The 18,787-nt window shown below is 43.7% G+C and overlaps 1 protein-coding gene and 2 long non-coding RNA genes across 7 annotated transcripts; 2 read left to right on the plus strand and 1 right to left on the minus strand.

Annotated features, from left to right (window-relative positions):
* Window positions 1–305: 305 nt before the first annotated feature.
* LOC100136479 (CD83 antigen) lies at window positions 306–10,085 on the plus strand. 5 transcript variants are annotated; one of them, XR_006769922.1, is made up of 9 exons: window positions 306–560; window positions 651–787; window positions 937–1,171; window positions 1,339–1,439; window positions 1,596–1,679; window positions 4,103–4,135; window positions 4,387–4,518; window positions 9,876–9,947; window positions 10,048–10,085. XR_006769922.1 is itself a non-coding variant. In XM_014200891.2 (7 exons), exons 1-7 carry the CDS (start codon window positions 533–535, stop codon window positions 4,413–4,415), a joined length of 642 nt encoding a protein of 213 aa, XP_014056366.1. In that variant the 5' UTR covers window positions 306–532; the 3' UTR covers window positions 4,416–4,518. The 5 variants fall into 5 exon arrangements, 2 of the variants coding, with proteins under 2 accessions (XP_014056366.1, XP_014056365.1); XR_006769923.1 differs by lacking the exon at window positions 4,103–4,135; XM_014200891.2 differs by lacking the exons at window positions 9,876–9,947; window positions 10,048–10,085 and having other exon boundaries at window positions 4,392–4,518.
* On the minus strand, window positions 9,222–11,725 carry LOC123743134 (uncharacterized). Its single transcript, XR_006769925.1, has 2 exons — window positions 11,555–11,725; window positions 9,222–10,765 (listed from the first exon to the last, which is right to left on the minus strand). It is a non-coding gene; the product is annotated as an uncharacterized lncRNA (long non-coding RNA).
* LOC106605380 (uncharacterized) lies at window positions 11,162–11,921 on the plus strand. The gene is made up of 3 exons (XR_001328839.2): window positions 11,162–11,416; window positions 11,560–11,736; window positions 11,830–11,921. It is a non-coding gene; the product is annotated as an uncharacterized lncRNA (long non-coding RNA).
* The last annotated feature ends 6,866 nt before the right edge of the window (window positions 11,922–18,787 follow it).

Raw genomic sequence — 18,787 nt, forward strand, 5'->3', positions numbered from 1 at the left:
CACGCACGTGGAAATATCAAAATGAACTCTGAACCAACTATATTAATTTGGAGACAGGTCAAAACGCCTGAAACATTCATGCCAATTTAGCTACCTAATTTGCCCTGGGATATAAACATTGGGTTGTTATTTTATCTGAAATGCACAAGGTCCTCTACTCGACAATTAATCTACAGATGGAAGGGTTTATAAACCTAGTACATTTCTAAGAATCTCTTCTTATTTTTGGACTTTATATGGCGGTTGGCAACCACCTTTAAGGTGCATTACCACCACCAACTGGTGGTGTGGACCTCAGTTCATCTTTCAATTACCCACGTGGGTATATTGTGTACATTTATTTTGCAGCGAGCGGTGGTCAGCATGTCTCATGTCTGCAGATTTGCAATCGGTCATGTGGGTGGAGGGAGTGCACGCGCACTTCAGAATGTGACGCAGTAGGGGAAATCCCAGTTTAACTTCTCTTTTGGAAGTATATAAACTGCTACCCTCCTGTTCTAAATCGTCATCTTCATTGCTGTGTACTACAATTATGCTTTTTCAACTCGTCTGCATATTAGGTATGTTGTCATTTATTTTTAACAATGAATTTGATATTCCAATGAGGCAGGCTCACCTGAAATAATGATTTACCTTGTGTTTGTCTAAAGCTGCCTCTGTGCAAGGTGGCCTCACACAGGATAGGCCTACAGAAGAGGTGAAGTCAGTTTGTGGAGAGGACTCAATTCTGAAATGTAAAGCAATATGTAAGCGTGGGGTCCAGTACCGGGCAGTGAGGTGGTACAAGGTAAGCTTTCAATTATTGTGATAGCACAAACTGTGTTTTGTACCATCTGACCAAATTCTATACAAGTACAATATAAGCAAAAAATATACAGCACTGGTCCCAGACCAGCTGTTAAGGACATAGAGTAACCTCAAACCCTCTTCTCCCAGCTGGGTGAGGAGCCCTCTGATAAGGAGTCTGGTCTATTGATGAAGAGGCTATCACCTAAAAGCACCACCCTATGGTACGCCGGTCTGGAGCGGGAAGTGGAACTTTTGGCTGATGATTCTTTCGATATCTTGCTGCCCAATGTAACGGCTGTTGATAGCGGGAGGTACAAGTGTCTCCTGGCAGCACCTGTAGGAGAGCAGAACCAGGAGGGGCAGGTTCACCTCAGAGTGACAGGTGAGTGTGTTCTACTCTCATTGTGTGCTTGTTTTGATATGTAAACAAACTGTATACTGCATGTGGATGTTTTAAATTGGACCCAGAGAGAGTTCATCTACGCTGCTAAATAGGATTTTTTTAAATTCCAGTGACGCTCAAAGATTTGTGGATCATTTTTTTTGTAGGTTGCCTTGAGTCTACAGACCAATCAGAAGAAAGGGATACCATCCTAGTTCTTTCCATTGTGGGGCTTGTGGCGGCATTGCTGATATTCACCATCAGCTATGTGAGTTACAACACTACCAGCTGTTCCTCTATTATTATTTTTAACAGATAAAAGAAACAAACATTTTATGGTGATGGTTTTCATGTATTCCATGTATTTAATTTTCTTTTAAATGTCTTCATATTATTTACTCAATAATCCTCATCTTTACCATAGGTCATCCTAAGGAATATGTTATTGCAAAGGAGTAAGAAGTATCCACAAGAACCACTTCTAGATGCACCCCTTGAGAAGAAAGATGTAATGTTGATTTACACTCCGGGGCCAAACTGGTCCAGACAGGGTTCCATAAAACATGTCTGTGTGTGAGAGCCTGTTCTGCTCATTGTATACTTGAATGTGAAGAGCAAATGCAGAGAAAGACTAGGGCACATTTGAAGCTGAGCAACGAGTCTATCACGCTGACCACACCGCTTGTGTTATGTGCGTGAGTGTGGCAAAATAAATGTACACATACCTGTTATTCAACAATTTCATCCAAACTGCTCGCGCGCATCAACGAGCGCCTGCGTAGCAAGGCTCTAAAATAGACGCTTTATGCGCTGCAAGTCCACTTTCTCCCATCTCCTCATTGGGTTTTCAGAGCATATACCCACATGGGTGATTGAAAGATGAACTGCGATCCACACTCTAGCCCAGTTGGTGGTGGTAATGCACCTTAAAGTTGGTTGTCAAACGCCATATAAAGTCAGAAGAAGACTGACGGAGGAGAGATTACTAGAAACAAACTAAGTTTACCCTTTTATCTGTGGATTAATTGTCAGAGTAGAGGACCTTGTGTATTTCAGGTAAAATAACAACCCAATACTTATACTTTCCAGGAGAAGAGTTCACCACTAGAGCAGATGGAGGCAGACAACCCTCTGGGTTAGAACCAAGATGTTTAGGCTTTTCAAAGAAATGAAACAGAAACAGTAGCCTACACCCTTTCACTCAGGCAGTCAAACAGCAGTACAAAGTCAGGCTAGAACAGCAGTTCTCCAGCAATGATTGCTCGTCTGCAGCATTCACACGCCTGTGATGCGCAAGCAGCAGGGCCTGGTGAAGGGACCCACAATCTAAGCCCCAAGATCTAACCTCAATAAGGAGCTTCAGGAAGGGGTGCAGGAATGGCCTACGATGAGGGGTCATTCTGGAGGGTTGCTCCATGGCAACGTGGGGGTTAATTTCATTTACATTTGAGTCAACCCAGAATTGAAGTCGACATTGACTTTGAACTGGGAAATGACCCATGTGTACAGAACTTATCTTTTAGAATTGCCTAATTCAATTCCTGTACTGACTGGTATTGAAATAAAATTGATTCAATTGCCTCCAAGCAAAATGAAAGTGGGCTTTGGTGAAAAGTAATTGGCAGAAAATCTATCAGGTTTTTAAAATATTATCAGCAATTCTGTGGACACATTGAAAATAAAGAAGCCTTGTAAATAATTTTGTAACCAACTGTATCTGATGTATGCGGTTTGAGGTGCTAAATGGCTTTTAACAAATCTCTACCTATTTCACAAGACACATTCTGTCATTTTTTATTTTAGTTATATACTGCACCTTGACTTTACAACATTGACAGGTGACGTAAATGACTAACGTGCAAATTTTGAGCCGGATGATCACAATTATATTTTTGGATAGCTGTTTTAATTGTTAAATACCCTCTTTGCTAATAATCTTTTGAGTGACAAACAATTGTATGAGGTCTCTGTCATTGTCAAACACATTACAAAGTAACATCACACAGCGTAAAATGGAAGCCAGGTTAAGCCATGTGATCTAAACAACATTGAACATTTTAATCCTTTACAAGCATGAAATTCCATGTAGTTTAAAAACATTTAATACTATAGAATAACAAAAAAAAATGTATTGCATCACCATATCACAGGACAGATTTGACATAAGGAGTGCATGGATATGGGTCATATACAATTACAGTGACCCTTTTTTCATGTCAACTGTGTCATCATAGCACTCAACACATTATTGCACAATAATAATAATAATAATAAGATTGATATTAACATATTCATGTAGTCACTTGTCTCTAAGCTTATTGTCTGATCTAGGGGTAAGTGTAGCTTGTAACTTCAACAAGAAATGTATTTCCGTACCAATAATAAATTACAGAGTAGATAGTGGACACTATAAAAATAAGTGTTCATTTTTTATCATTGTTCATTTTGACGCTGGTCCCACGGGCTAAGTGAGTGCCTTCCTCATGGGCAAAATATCATTAGGATTTCAGACCAGTAACTCTCCAATTGCCAGTTCATTTCATCACTTCCAAGCCCAAGATGAACTGATGAACCTTGAGCGCTTTCTGTTATTGCTCGGCATCTCTAACATCTACTGTAGCTAACTGTTATATTAACATTGTTTTTTCCACAAATATGTAAGAGAGAAATGGCAATGTACAGTGTAACAATTACTAAACTGAAATGTTGGACAAAATACCTAAAAATACCATACCTTTCTCATTTTACACTCATACATCTGTCATATTCACATGAACTGAGCAATAAGTAGATTGGAAACACTTGTTACTACGTTAATACTACAACACTAGCTATAGATCCCAGCATTGTGATGCAGTGCAGTTTCAAATGTTAGCAGCAAGAACACATTTTCACAAAAAAAATCTATGGCTTTTCTCCTTCCTCTCTTAGGTGAAAAGACTGTCAACGTCTCCTGCATCACTGGTAAACAAGTTTAGGGGGTTATTAGAGTATTGCAATTAAAAGAGAATGCAGGAAAGTGCATAACATTGAGTGCTTCACAGAACTACATCATTTTAATTTGTCTGCAATGAAACTAAAAAGCTACATGGTCTAAAAGCTGATTTTCTTTCCCTTTTGAGAGGTATAGCAGCAGTCCCGAAAGGGATAACCTGTAAATAATCCTACTGGCTCAATATTAAGATAATGCCTCATTCAGTGTTCTTCATTGGCAGGATAGACGTCCCAACAGGATGTCATCTAGGTCATTTGGGGCGACTACAACACCATGGATGAAGCCTCCTCACCTTCCTTTGGACGAGATCTGCAGTAATGGCTGATGATCACAATGATCTTGATAACCAGAGGTGACAAGACCAACAATATCATTAATCCTGAAATATAAACACAGCATAACATTTCTCAATAAATGAATGGGAAATGGAACTGGAGATGCTTCAAGAGAGGAAGATCACCTCCAAATAAAGTAACATTGCGCTTTGAGCAAAGTGTATGAAAAGCACTTAAATGCAAGTTATTATTATTATTATAATGAAAGTACAAACATTATTCCAAAAAGGCTTCTTGTATGGTATTTTAAATGTCTCCTTTTAATACATCCATGTGAGGAACATCAAGAATTTCAGAGATATTGGAGTGGGACAGATTCATGACACACAATACAGTCAAAGAGAGTAGACGGTTTTAAAACTGTGATACATTTACATCATTGTTGCATTCCACATATATTTACATAACAGTTCCGCATGTTTGTGCTATGAATCTATCCCCAATGGTCTAAAACGGGGGTCTCCAACCTTTTTTAGCATGTGAGCAACTTGAAAAAAATAAAACATGACGTGACCTACTCATTTTTTTCAAGCTTTCAAATAGGCACATTCTTCACCTCTACCCTGCAACTCTTCCCCGGCTCCTTAGTGTACAAGAGAAAGTAGTGCACTATATTTTACGGTCAATATACCTGGTAAAATAATGGTTAGTAAACAACTTTAATAGTTATAAAATGTGTGATTTCCCCCCAAGTTCTGTTTTATATTTTCCCAAATTATGTTTTCTCAGTTTTATTTTTCTTGGTTTTAGAATGCATTAGCCTTTTCACTCTTAAAATTACAATCGCTCATAGAGAAACAACGAAATTGGGTGTTCTGAGTACATGTCAATGCTTAAATTACATCAGAAGACCATTTTTTTTGTGTGTAATTCCCCTTTAACCTGTCTGGGCTAGGGGGCAGTATTTTCACGGCCGGATGAAAAATGTACCCAATTTAAACAGGTTACTACTCTGGCACAGGAACTAGAATATACATATTATTAGCAGATTTGGATAGAAAACACTCTGAAGTTTCTAAAACTGTTTGAATGGTGTCTGTGAGTATAACAGAACTCATATGGCAGGCAAAAACCTGAGAAAAATCCAAGCAGGAAGTGAAAAGTCTGAGAATTGTAGTTCTTCTTTTGATACTCAATCGAAGCTCCAGTGTCTGTGGGGTGACGTTGCACTTCCTATGGCTTCCATTGGCTGTCTAAAGCCTTCAGAAAGTAGTTTGAGCATTTTCCTGTCACTGGGCAGATAATAGGAGCTCAGTTACTGAGTGGTCTGCCTGGCAACAAAGGGATTGGATATGCTCGGTCCAGCGAGCACGCCCAATCCTTCTTTTTCTTCTTGAATGAATATGCTATTGTCCGGTTGGAATATGATCGCAATTTTACGTTAAAAATACCATAAAGATGGATTTTAAACAGCGTTTGACATGCTTCTAAGTACGGTAATGGAACATTTTGACTTTTCGTCTCTCGTTCCGCACTCGCGCGTTTTGCATTTGGATAAGTGATCTGTACGCATGAACAAAACGGAGGTATTTGTACATAAATATGGATTATTTCGAAACAAAAACAACATTTCTTGTGGAAGTAGCAGTCCTGGGAGTGCATTCTGACGAAGATTAGCAAAGGTAAGAGCATATTTCTAATACTAATTCTGAGTTTAGGTTTCCCCGAACTTGGCGGGTGTCTGAATAGCTCACCGTGATGGCTGAGCTTTGTACTCAGAATATTGAAAAATGTGCTTTCTCCGTAAAGCTATTTTAAAATCTGACACAGCGGTTGCATCCAGGGGTAGTCTATCTATAATTCTTAATATAATTGTTATATATTTTGTCAACGTTTTTGGTGAGTATTTTTGTAAATTGATGTGCACATTCACCGGACGTTTTGGTGGGAATACATTTTCTGAACATCACGCGCCAATGTAAAAGGCTGTTTTTGGATATAAATATGAACTTTATCGAACAAAACATACATGTATTGTGTAACATAATGTCCTAGGAGTGTCATCTGATGAAGATCGTCAAAGGTTAGTGCTTCATTTAGCTGTGTTTTGGGTTTTATTGACACATGTCCTTGCTTGGAAAATGGCTGTGTGATTATTTTTGTCTATGTACTCTCCTAACATAATCTAATGTTTTGCTTTCGCTGTAAAGCCTTTTTGAAATCGGACAATGTGGTTAGATTAACGAGAAGTTTATCTTTAAAATGGTGTAAAATAGTTGTATGTTTGAGAAAGTTGAATTATGACATTTTGTTGTTTTTGAATTTTCCGCCCTGATATTTCATTGGCTGTGTCCCGCAGGGTGGGACGCTAGCCCATAGAAGTTAATTACACATATGGCCCTTTAATTGTTCGTATAGCAAGTGAGGAATGTGCTATCTAATGTGCTGGTCTAGCAATGGTTCAGTACTGCTGCTGCTCATTTCATGGTAAAGTTAGCAAATAACAAATAATAGATACAAATTATATACTTACTCATGATACAGGCTAGTCTGCCAGGTAAGCCTACTTTGCAGTTAAAATGTGATTGAAGAAGGTTTTGGGGAATGTATTTCTGTATCACATCCACTGGCTACACACTGTGTGATAGACAAAGTCTCGCATCACATAGACAGGGGCTAAATTGCTGGGAAGAAATAGGCAGATATTGTATTAGGTTAAGTGGCAATTTTAGCATGTACAGTTGAAGTCAGAAGTGTACATACACCTTAGTCAAATACAGTTCAAGTCGGAAGTTTACATACACCTTGGCCAAATACATTTAAACTCAGTTTTTTCTGTCTGTCTGTCTGTCTGTCTGTCTGCCTGTCTTAAACACTAATTCGCCCTAATTATAGCCATCTGCCTGCCACTCTTTATAGAGATAATATCCATCCACAGCAATCGGGCTGCGTAATGCATCAAGGTAGCCAACAGCTGAACATGTGACATGCATGGAACTTGTACAGTATGTGTTTGTTTCAGTCATTGGTTATTTATTTTCTACATGCACCCCATGCCATGGCATTGCCCCTGTTCCACTAAGGAACTCAAGACTCAAGGTCAAGACAAGCACCACAAGGGCAGACCTACCTTGGTCACAGTCACACTTCATTTGGATAGTCCCTATATATAATTCCTGACATTTAATCCAAATAAAAATTCTTAGGTCAGTTAGGATCACCACTTTATTTTAAAAATATGAAATGTCAGAATAATAGTAGAGAGAATGATTTATTTCAGCTTTTATTTCTTTCATCACATTCCCAGTGGGTTTACATACACTCAAATAGTATTTGGTAGCATTGACTTTAAATTGTTTAACTTGGGTCAAATGTTTCGGGAAGCCTTCCACAAGCTTCCCACAATAAGTTGGGTGAATGTTGGCCCATGCCTCCTGACAGAGCTGGTGTAACTGAGTCAGGTTTGTGGGCCTCCTTGCTCGCACAAGCTTTTTCTTTGCTGCCCACAAATGTTCTATAGGATTGAGGTCAGGGCTTTGTGATGGCCACTCCAATACCTTGACTTTGTTGTCCACCCCCACAACATGATGCTGCCACCCCTGTGCTTCACGGTTGGGATGGTGTTCTTTGGCTTGCAAGCCTCCCCCTTTTTCCTTCATACATATCGATGGTCATTATGGCCAAACAGTTCTATTTTTGTTTCATCAGACCAGAGGACATTTCGCCAAAAAGTACAATCTTTGTCCCCATGTGTAGTTGCAAACCGTAGTCTGGCTTTTTTATGGTGGTTTTGGAGCAGTGGCTTCTTCCTTGCTGAGCGACCTTTCAGGTTATGTCGATATAGGACTCGTTTTACTGTGGATACAAATACTTTTGTACCTGTTTCCTGCAGCATCTTCACAATGTCCTTTGCTGTTGTTCTGGGGTTGAGTTGCACTTTTCGCACAAAAGTACGTTCATCTTTAGGAGACAGAACGTGTCTCCTTCCAGAGCAGTATGACGGCTGCGTGGTCCTATGGTGTTAATACATGGGTACTATTGTTTGTACAGATGAACGTGGTACCTTCAGGCGTTTGGAAATTGCTCCCAAGGATGAACCAGACTTGTGGAGGTCTACAATTATTTTTCTGAGGTCTTGGCTGATTTCTTCTGATTTACCCATGATGTCAAGCAAAGAGGCACTGAGCTTGAAAGTAGGCCTTGAAATACATCCACAGGTACACCTCCAATTGACTCAAATGATGTCAATTAGCCTATCAGAACATCTAAAGCCAAGACATTATTTTCTGGAATTTTCCAAGCTGTTTAAAGGCACAGTCAACTTAGTGTATGTAAACTTCTGACCCACTGGAATTGTGATACAGTGAATTATAAGTGAAATAATCTGTCTGTAAACAATTGTTGTAAAAATGACTTGTGTCATGCACAAAGTAGATGTCCTAACCGACTTGCCAAAACTATAGTTTGTTAACAAGAAATTTGTGGAGTGGTTGAAAAACGAGTTTTATTACTCCAACCTACAGCTGGTAGAGCATGGTGTTTGCAACGCGAGGGTTGTGGGTTCGATTCCCACGGGGGGCCAGCACAGGAAAAAAAAAATGTATGGAATGAAATGTCTGCTAAATGGCTAAAATGTAAATATGTAAACTTCCGACTTCAACTGTAAATTAATACTTTGTGAATAATGGCCAGTCTTCCGTCCTAGGGCGCGAAAGGGAATCGTGGTGTGGGAGAGTAGGAGCTTGTCACGTTGTACAATGATAGGAGACAAGCGCAGGAATATGAAATCGTTTTTTTTATTTCACTACCCAAAATAGAGTACGTCATGAACATTACGGGGACGAAGCCCAAAACAAACACGTAATATATATAACACAGGGCTGTAACCCAAACCAAAGTGTAAACCTCTAATAAATACACAGGATGAGACCCGTAATAACAAGTGCACACTAACACATAAGCCGATACAACAGAGCACAGGTCCTCACAAGACCAGCGGACATGGAACAATAATCAACAAGGACAATGGGGAACGGAGGGCACATATATACACATACTAATCAGGGGGAATTGGAACCAGGTGTGAGTAATGAGTCAAGACAGACAGGGATTGGTGGTAATGTTGCTTGAGGGTTTCGTGTGGGTGGACAGACACCCATGTGATATTGTTGACATTTAAACATGGAAGGTAACAGATCTGTTAGTAAAGTCCCTGAAAACATCAGATATGTTAGTAAAGTCCCTGAAAAGGTTTCAGTGTCATGTAAAACCACAGAAGGTCATGCTGGTTTTAGTATTTTTTTTAAAGAGCAGAACTGTCAGAGATGTTATGGCATTCATTGAAATTTAACTAAATTCCTCTTTTTGAACAAAGGTTCTCATTATAAAGTGTGTATTTGCAGCAGTTTACCTATGTGTGTGTTTCATATTACAGGGGCCTCAAGGAGCGAGAGGAGATGCAGGAGTTCCAGGGAAACCAGGACCTAAAGGCCTGCAGGCCCAGCCTGTGTGTATATGTCATTACTCCAACATTGTCATTACCACTACAGTTATCATCATTGTCTTTTGATGATTATGCAATTGTTGATTTAATGCGTTGTTTCTAGGGAGCCAAAGGGGAGACAGGACCTGATGGTGAGTGTCACGGGCTGGCTCGAGGAACAACAGGAGAGGTAGAGTCAGGCGCAGGAGACAGAGAGAGTTCGTGACCACACTTCTTTATTTGAAGCACTGTACGTGGTCGATAAGGTATAGGGGCGCAGCCCTGAAAGATTCTGCGGTGGTGTACACAAATAAAAGAAACCACTGGCAGAAGGAAAAAACTCAATACACGTTCTTTACGAGCACACAAAACCCGGACAAGCAACACAATCACGTACAACCACATACATCCTACGCTAACCTAAATAACCCCCCCTTACTAATGACTAACCCAAAACAGGTGCGTGCCTACCTAGACCTAACCAAACGAAAGTGAAACAAAAAGGGATCGATGGTAGCTAGTAGCCGGCGACGACGACCGCCGAGCTCCGCCCGGCGGAGGAGGGGCGCCACCATCCGTCACTGTCGTGACAGTGAGAAGGTAACCTTTTATTTACATTCCCCATCACACTGCTAAATTACCAGTCAATTTCTCACAGTTAATCAAGCACACACACACACACCAGTACGTGAAAGTGGATGTGTATTGGTCATCTGCTGTTTATGTTTGGGTCTTTCCTTTGTGACTGATAAACTGTAATAAGCAGTCCTATCATTGCCATGGCATCTTACTGACTCATCTCATGTGCTGATTGTTCCTTCCTCAGGGTGGTGTTGGAAGAACTGGTGTGAAGGGAAAGAAAGAGGACAAGGTAAATCATATGACAAGGCCGAGCCGACGTCACTCTCTCATCTATCTACTTCCTGTTTCCATTGATGTAGTGGGTCTGTTTTTCTTACCAAAAATGTTTCTGTTCCTGCGTGGTGACAAAGGTCAGGTTTGTACACTCCATTTTGTGAAAGTATGAGTTTTTTCACCCAACTCATTTTATGTCATGTAAAAACCACAATTCTGACACTTTATAATGTTCCTAGATGACAGCAGACACAACAGCACATACTGTAGTGTTGAGTTCCTGTTATATCATAATATCCTAATAGAACTATTTTAATCAAGTAGAAGTATTGATAATTAAATGATTTGATTAGGTAGAAGTATTGAGAATTAAATTATTTGATTAGGTAGAAGTATTGAGATTGAGTTTAAATCGTGACTTTTTGTGTTCAGTGACTGAACAGTGTCCCCCCTCTGTCTCTCTCCTTCCTTCCCCTCATCTCTGAATGGTAGCAAGGAGAGAGAGGTACCATCGGCCCTGATGGCATTGTTGGACGAAATGGACCCCCGGCGTCCCAGGCTCCAGAGGAGAGCCAGGTCCAGGCGGTGACCTGGGGGTCAAAGGTGGCTCTGGACCTAAAGGAGTGCCAGGTGCCCCTGTGCGTATCAGGAGCCAACTCCAGTCTGCCTGGAGGAAGGGTCTCCCCCTTATTTTACATTGACCCATATCTAGCAAGAACGTTTGCTGACTGATTGATCGATTGATTACTTGGTTGATTGATTGCCAGCTTTTTTACCTCAGGGCCCTGGGCTGACAGATGAGCAGGTATTGCAGCTGTGTAAAGGAGTGGTGACAGCCCAGATCTCCAAGTATGCAGCTTCCATCCGGGCCAAGTGTTCCCAAGGCTGCCCCATCAACAACCGTACACTTATTGGGCCGCCCGGAACCAGGGGACCAACTGGAAAATCAGGCAAACCCGTGAGTCACACATCCCCCAAACCAACCCATATCTACTAAGGAAGGCCTTTATTCCAAACGATGATAAGTTCTGTTGACCTCTCTCTCTCGCAGGGTAAAGCGGGCAAAGCTGGAGTCAAAGGAGGCAGGGGCATCCAAGGGGACACAGGAGTGGATGGTCAGAAGGTGGCAGAGGGTGAAAGAGGTATGTAATCCAAATGTCTTAGTTCAACCAAACTTGATTACAGGTAAACTAAACCCTGATCACTAAGGCTAATTCAAGTGAAAATGAGTGGAGCACCTTTGTAGTGACCTTCTTGATCCTAATCAGTCAGGTTTCAAGACTGGGCATTCAACTGAGACTGCTCTTCTCTGTGTCACGGAGGCTCTCCGCACTGCTAAAGCTAACTCTCTCTCCTCTGCTCTCATCCTTCTAGACCTATCTGCTGCCTTTGATACTGTGAACCATCAGATCCTCCTCTCCACCCTCTCCGAGCTGGGCATCTCCGGCGCGGCCCACGCTTGGATTGCGTCCTACCTGACAGGTCACTCCTACCAGGTGGCGTGGCGAGAATCTGTCTCCGCACCACGTGCTCTCACCACTGGTGTCCCCCAGGGCTCTGTTCTAGGCCCTCTCCTATTCTCGCTATACACCAAGTCACTTGGCTCTGTCATATCCTCACATGGTCTCTCCTATCATTGCTATGCAGACGACACACAATTAATCTTCTCCTTTCCCCCTTCTGACAACCAGGTGGCGAATCGCATCTCTGCATGTCTGGCAGACATATCAGTGTGGATGACGGATCACCACCTCAAGCTGAACCTCGGCAAGACGGGCGCTGCTCTTCCTCCCGGGGAAGGACTGCCCGTTCCATGATCTCGCCATCACGGTTGACAACTCCCTTGTGTCCTCCTCCCAGAGTGCTAAGAGCCTCGGCGTGACCCTGGACAACACCCTGTCGTTCTCCACTAACATCAAGGCGGTGACCCGATCCTGTAGGTTCATGCTCTACAACATTCGCAGAGTACGACCCTGCCTCACACAGGAAGCGGCGCAGGTCCTAATCCAGGCACTTGTCATCTCCCGTCTGGATTACTGCAACTCGCTGTTGGTTGGGCTCCCTGCCTGTGCCATTAAACCCCTACAACTCATCCAGAACGCCGCAGCCCGTCTGGTGTTCAACCTTCCCAAGTTCTCTCACGTCACCCCGCTCCTCCGCTCTCTCCACTGGCTTCCAGTTGAAGCTCGCATCCGCTACAAGACCATGATGCTTGCCTACGGAGCTGTGAGGGGAACGGCACCTCCGTACCTTCAGGCTCTGATCAGGCCCTACACCCAAACAAGGGCACTGCGTTCATCCACCTCTGGCCTGCTCGCCTCCCTACCTCTGAGGAAGCACAGTTCCCGTTCAGCCCAGTCAAAACTGTTCGCTGCTCTGGCACCCCAATGGTGGAACAAGCTCCCTCACGACGCCAGGACAGCGGAGTCAATCACCACCTTCCGGAGACACCTGAAACCCCACCTCTTTAAGGAATACCTGGGATAGGATAAAGTAATCCTTCTAACCCCCCCTTAAAAGATTTAGATGCACTATTGTAAAGTGGTTGTTCCACTGGATATTATAAGGTGAATGCACCAATTTGTAAGTCGCTCTGGATAAGAGCGTCTGCTAAATGACTTAAATGTAAACGTAGTGGCATAGCTTCAGAGTTGAATTAGGTATGATCTCTGTTCTACTCCACAGGAATAAACAGTCTGAAAGGAAAGGGAGATGAGCCTGGTAAAGATCTATCAGGACACGATGGGCATCAAGGTCTCAGAGGTAGGACACTGTTTCCACTGGTGTGAAACTCTCAGGTCTACCTCAAAATTGCTTGTCTTAGAATTGTTGGAAAGTATCTGTAATTCACTTCCAGATTCCCTTGACATTGCTCCATTCCCAGATCAAAACTCAATGTGTACAGCATTGATCTTTTTGAATTTCATGCCTAATTTAATTGTTGTATTGACTGGTATTGAAATGGAATTGATCCGAGCACTGTTCCATGGCGCTCACCAGTGTTGGAACGGTTTGGTGAAACACGCTGGACTCTGTACAGAGAGATGAAACCAACCTTGACTGCATTCCAGCTGAGCCAAGCAAGGCTCTCAATGAACTCTGTTTAGGCATAATTTATAACCTTTTTTGCTTGCCCAAAACAATACATTATGATTTTTTTATGCAGAAACAAAGAAAAAAATAGTCTTCCTCCAAGCAAAACTATAAGGGTCTTGAGAAACTGGCTAAAATAAATTGGCAGAAAATTCAACTAGCAGGAGTCTCTGGCTACCAGTCAGGTTTTGTTGTTGATATGATCAACAATGCTGTGTATACATTGAAAATAAAAAGTGATGTAAATAATTTTGTTAAGTATCACTGTTTTAGATAAAATGTTCACAGACATAATCAATATAAACGTTTTTTTTAAAGTTCATATTAAAAATAACACATTGAAATGTGTTATATAAATTCCAAATACTGTATGATAAATAATTTGGCAATGATTTGTAGGACAGCACAAAATGTCTGTCAATTAAATGAATGAACTATATTCATAAATAATAACTCACATGAACAGGATGTTAAACTCTATCACCTCTTAATTGATATTTTTGTCATTGTCAATCTTCATTGAGAATCATTCCAACACATTACAAGGCGGAAACATAGCCCTGTAAACTCAAGTATATCACACACGTGTTGTTAACATTTGTACTTTTGTGTACATGTGTTGGCAATCAGAACCCTGATACAAAAGCGTCACAATGTTTGGAGACAATTCTTTTTAATGCATCACCACCACATCACATGACAGATTAGAAAATGAGCTGAGCATGAAAATGGGTGATTATCTCTCATCAAAAGTATGCTAAACATTATGGTATACAACTATGCTACAAAAGTACACACACGACATCAACGGACAAGAAAATAAACCTCATTAAAATGTTTGTTTAACGCTGCTCGTGTTAAAGGGCTCCTCTTAATGTGTGTAAAATTATGGTTGTCAGTTCATATAAAAGTGTTTGGTTTTATGGACTGGAGGGAGGAAAGAAGTATTAAACAATATTGTACATATCGTCTCTCTGGTGAAATTTACATTTTTTTAGTCATTTAGCAGACGCTCTTATCCAGAGCGACTTACAAATTGGTGCATTCACCTATAATATCCAGTGGAACAACCACTTTACAATAGTGCATCTAAATCTTTTAAGGGGGGGGGGTTAGAAGGATTACTTTATCCTATCCCAGGTATTCCTTGAAGAGGTGGGGTTTCAGGTGTCTCCGGAAGGTGGTGATTGACTCCGCTGTCCTGGCGTCGTGAGGGAGCTTGTTCCACCATTGGGGTGCCAGAGCAGCGAACAGTTTTGACTGGGCTGAGCGGGAACTGTGCTTCCTCAGAGGTAGGGAGGCGAGCAGGCCAGAGGTGGATGAACGGAGTGCCCTTGTTTGGGTGTAGGGCCTGATCAGAGCCTGAAGGTACGGAGGTGCCGTTCCCCTCACAGCTCCGTAGGCAAGCACCATGGTCTTGTAGCGGATGCGAGCTTCGACTGGAAGCCAGTGGAGAGAGCGGAGGAGCGGGGTGACGTGAGAGAACTTGGGAAGGTTGAACACCAGACGGGCTGCGGCGTTCTGGATGAGTTGTAGGGGTTTAATGGCACAGGCAGGGAGCCCAGCCAACAGCGAGTTGCAGTAATCCAGACGGGAGATGACAAGTGCCTGGATTAGGACCTGCGCCGCTTCCTGTGTGAGGCAGGGTCATACTCTGCGAATGTTGTAGAGCATGAACCTACAGGATCGGGTCACCGCCTTGATGTTGGTGGAGAAACGACAGGGTGTTGTCCAGGGTCACGCCAAGGCTCTTAGCACTCTGGGAGGAGGACACAAGGGAGTTGTCAACCGTGATGGCGAGATCATGGAACGGGCAGTCCTTCCCCGGGAGGAAGAGCAGCTCCGTCTTGCCGAGGTTCAGCTTGAGGTGGTGATCCGTCATCCACACTGATATGTCTGCCAGACATGCAGAGATGCGATTCGCCACCTGGTTGTCAGAAGGGGGGAAAGGAGAAGATTAATTGTGTGTCGTCTGCATAGCAATGATATGAGAGACCATGTGAGGATATGACAGAGCCAAGTGACTTGGTGTATAGCGAGAATAGGAGTGGGCCAAGAACAGAGCCCTGGGGGACACCAGTGGTGAGAGCACGTGGTGCGGAGACAGATTCTCGCCACGCCACCTGGTAGGAGCGACCTGTCAGGTAGGACGCAATCCAAGCGTGCGCGGTGCCGGAGATGCCCAGCTCGGAGAGGGTGGAGAGGAGGATCTGATGGTTCACGGTATCAAAGGCAGCAGATAGGTCTAGAAGGATGAGAGCAGAGGAGAGAGAGTTAGCTTTAGCAGTGCGGAGAGCCTCCGTGACACAGAGAAGAGCAGTCTCAGTTGAATGCCCAGTCTTGAAACCTGACTGATTAGGATCAAGAAGGTCATTCTGAGAGAGATAGCAAGAGAGCTGGCCAAGCACGGCGCGTTCAAGAGTTTTGGAGAGAAAGGAAAGAAGGGATACTGGCCTGTAGTTGTTGACATCGGAGGGATCGAGTGTAGGTTTTTTCAGAAGGGGTGCAACTCTCGCTCTCTTGAAGACGGAAGGGACGTAGCCAGCGGTCAAGGATGCGTTGATGAGCGAGGTGAGGTAGGGGAGAAGGTCTCCGGAAATGGTCTGGAGAAGAGAGGAGGGGATAGGGTCAAGTGGGCAGGTTGTTGGGCGGCCGGCCGTCACAAGACGCGAGAGTTCATCTGGAGAGAGAGGGGAGAAAGAGGTCAAAGCACAGGGTAGGGCAGTGTGAGCAGGACCAGCAGTGTCGTTTGACTTAGCAAACGAGGATCGGATGTCGTCAACCTTCTTTTCAAAATGGTTGACGAAGTCATCCGCAGAGAGGGAGGAGGGGGGGGGAGGGGGAGGAGGATTAAGGAGGGAGGAGAAGGTAGCAAAGAGCTTCCTAGGGTTAGAGGCAGATGCTTGGAGTTTAGAGTGGTAGAAAGTGGCTTTAGCAGCAGAGACAGAAGAGGAAAATGTAGAGAGGAGGGAGTGAAAGGATGCCAGGTCCGCAGGGAGGCGAGTTTTCCTCCATTTCCGCTCGGCTGCCCGGAGCCCTGTTCTGTGAGCTCGCAGTGAGTCGTCGAGCCACGGAGCAGGAGGGGAGGACCGAGCCGGCCTGGAGGATAGGGGACAGAGGAAATCAAAGGATGCAGAGAGGGAGGAGAGGAGGGTTGAGGAGGCAGAATCAGGAGATAGGTTGGAGAAGGTTTGAGCAGAGGGAAGAGATGATAGGATGGAAGAGGAGAGAGTAGCGGGAGAGAGAGAGCGAAGGTTGGGACGGCGCAATACCATCCGAGTAGGGGGAGAGTGAGAAGTGTTGGATGAGAGCGAGAGGGAAAAGGATACAAGGTAGTGGTCGGAGACTTGGAGGGGAGTTGCAATGAGATTAGTGGAAGAACAGCATCTAGTAAAGATGAGGTCAAGCGTATTGCCTGCCTTGTGAGTAGGGGGGGAAGGTGAGAGGGTGAGGTCAAAAGAGGAGAGGAGTGGAAAGAAGGAGGCAGAGAGGAATGAGTCAAAGGTAGACGTGGGGAGGTTAAAGTCACCCAGAACTGTGAGAGGTGAGCCATCCTCAGGAAAGGAACTTATCAAGGCGTCAAGCTCATTGATGAACTCTCCAAGGGAACCTGGAGGGCGATAAATGATAAGGATGTTAAGCTTGAAAGGGCTGGTAACTGTGACAGCATGGAATTCAAATGAGGAGATAGACAGATGGGTCAGGGGAGAAAGAGAGAATGTCCACTTGGGAGAGATGAGGATTCCAGTGCCACCACCCCGCTGGCTCGATGCTCTAGGGGTATGCGAGAACACGTAGTCAGACGAGGAGAGAGCAGTAGGAGTAGCAGTGTTATCTGTGGTGATCCATGTTTCCGTCAGCGCCAGGAAGTCTAGGGACTGGAGGGTAGCATAGGCTGAGATGAACTCAGCCTTGTTGGCCGCAGACCGGCAGTTCCAGAGGCTGCCGGAGACCTGGAACTCCACGTGGGTCGTGCGCGCTGGGACCACCAGGTTAGAGCGGCAGCGGCCACGCGGTGTGGAGCGTTTGTATGGCCTGTGCAGAGGAGAGAGAACAGGGATAGGCGGACACATAGTAGACAAGCTACAGAAGAGGCTACGCTAATGCAAATGAGATTGGAGTGACAAGTGGACTACGCGTCTCGAATGTTCAGGAAGTTAAGCTTACGTTGCAAAAATGTTATTGACTAAAATGATACAGTACTGCTGGCTGGTGGAGTAGGCTAGCTAGCAGTGGCTGCGTTGTTGACTTTGAACGTGTAGCTGGCTAGGTAACCTCGGTAGTTTCAGTACTACACCTTGTCATGATACAAAGCAACTTTGTAGCTAGCTAGCTAACATAACACTAATCAAGACGTTCCTTGTAGTGTATTTAGTTTCAACAATGCTGCTCGTCGGTAATAGTTGGCTAGGTTAGGAAAAATGGCGTCGCGGGGGACGGAAATAGCTGGCTAGCTAACCTCGATGGCTGGCTAGCTAACAATTATCAATTAACAATTATCAAGCTATGACAAAGACAACTAGGTAGCTCGCTAGGTAACACTGCACTAGTCAAATCGTTCCGTTGTGAAGTATTAGTAACTACAGCGCTGCTAGTCGGTAACGGATGGCTATCTGGCAGTGGGTTAATGATGACTAGGTGTGTTGAGTAAGTCTGGCGCCGCGTCGCGGCTGGCTAGCACACCTCGATAATACGCAAACTCAAGCTACACAATTATCTTAGATACAGAGACAGCACAGACAACTATGTAGCTGGCTAACTAACACTAACACCACACTAATCAAGTCGTTGCGTTGTAATGTAATAGTTTCTGCGGTGCTGTTAGTCGGTAGAAGTTGGCTAGCTAACAGTGATGACTAGCTAGCTAGCAGCTAGCAGTGTTGACTACGTTAGGAGGACGAAGATAGCTAGCCTCG

The sequence above is a fragment of the Salmo salar genome, chromosome ssa05 (assembly GCF_905237065.1).
Source record: "Salmo salar chromosome ssa05, Ssal_v3.1, whole genome shotgun sequence".
Taxonomy (NCBI): domain Eukaryota; kingdom Metazoa; phylum Chordata; class Actinopteri; order Salmoniformes; family Salmonidae; genus Salmo; species Salmo salar.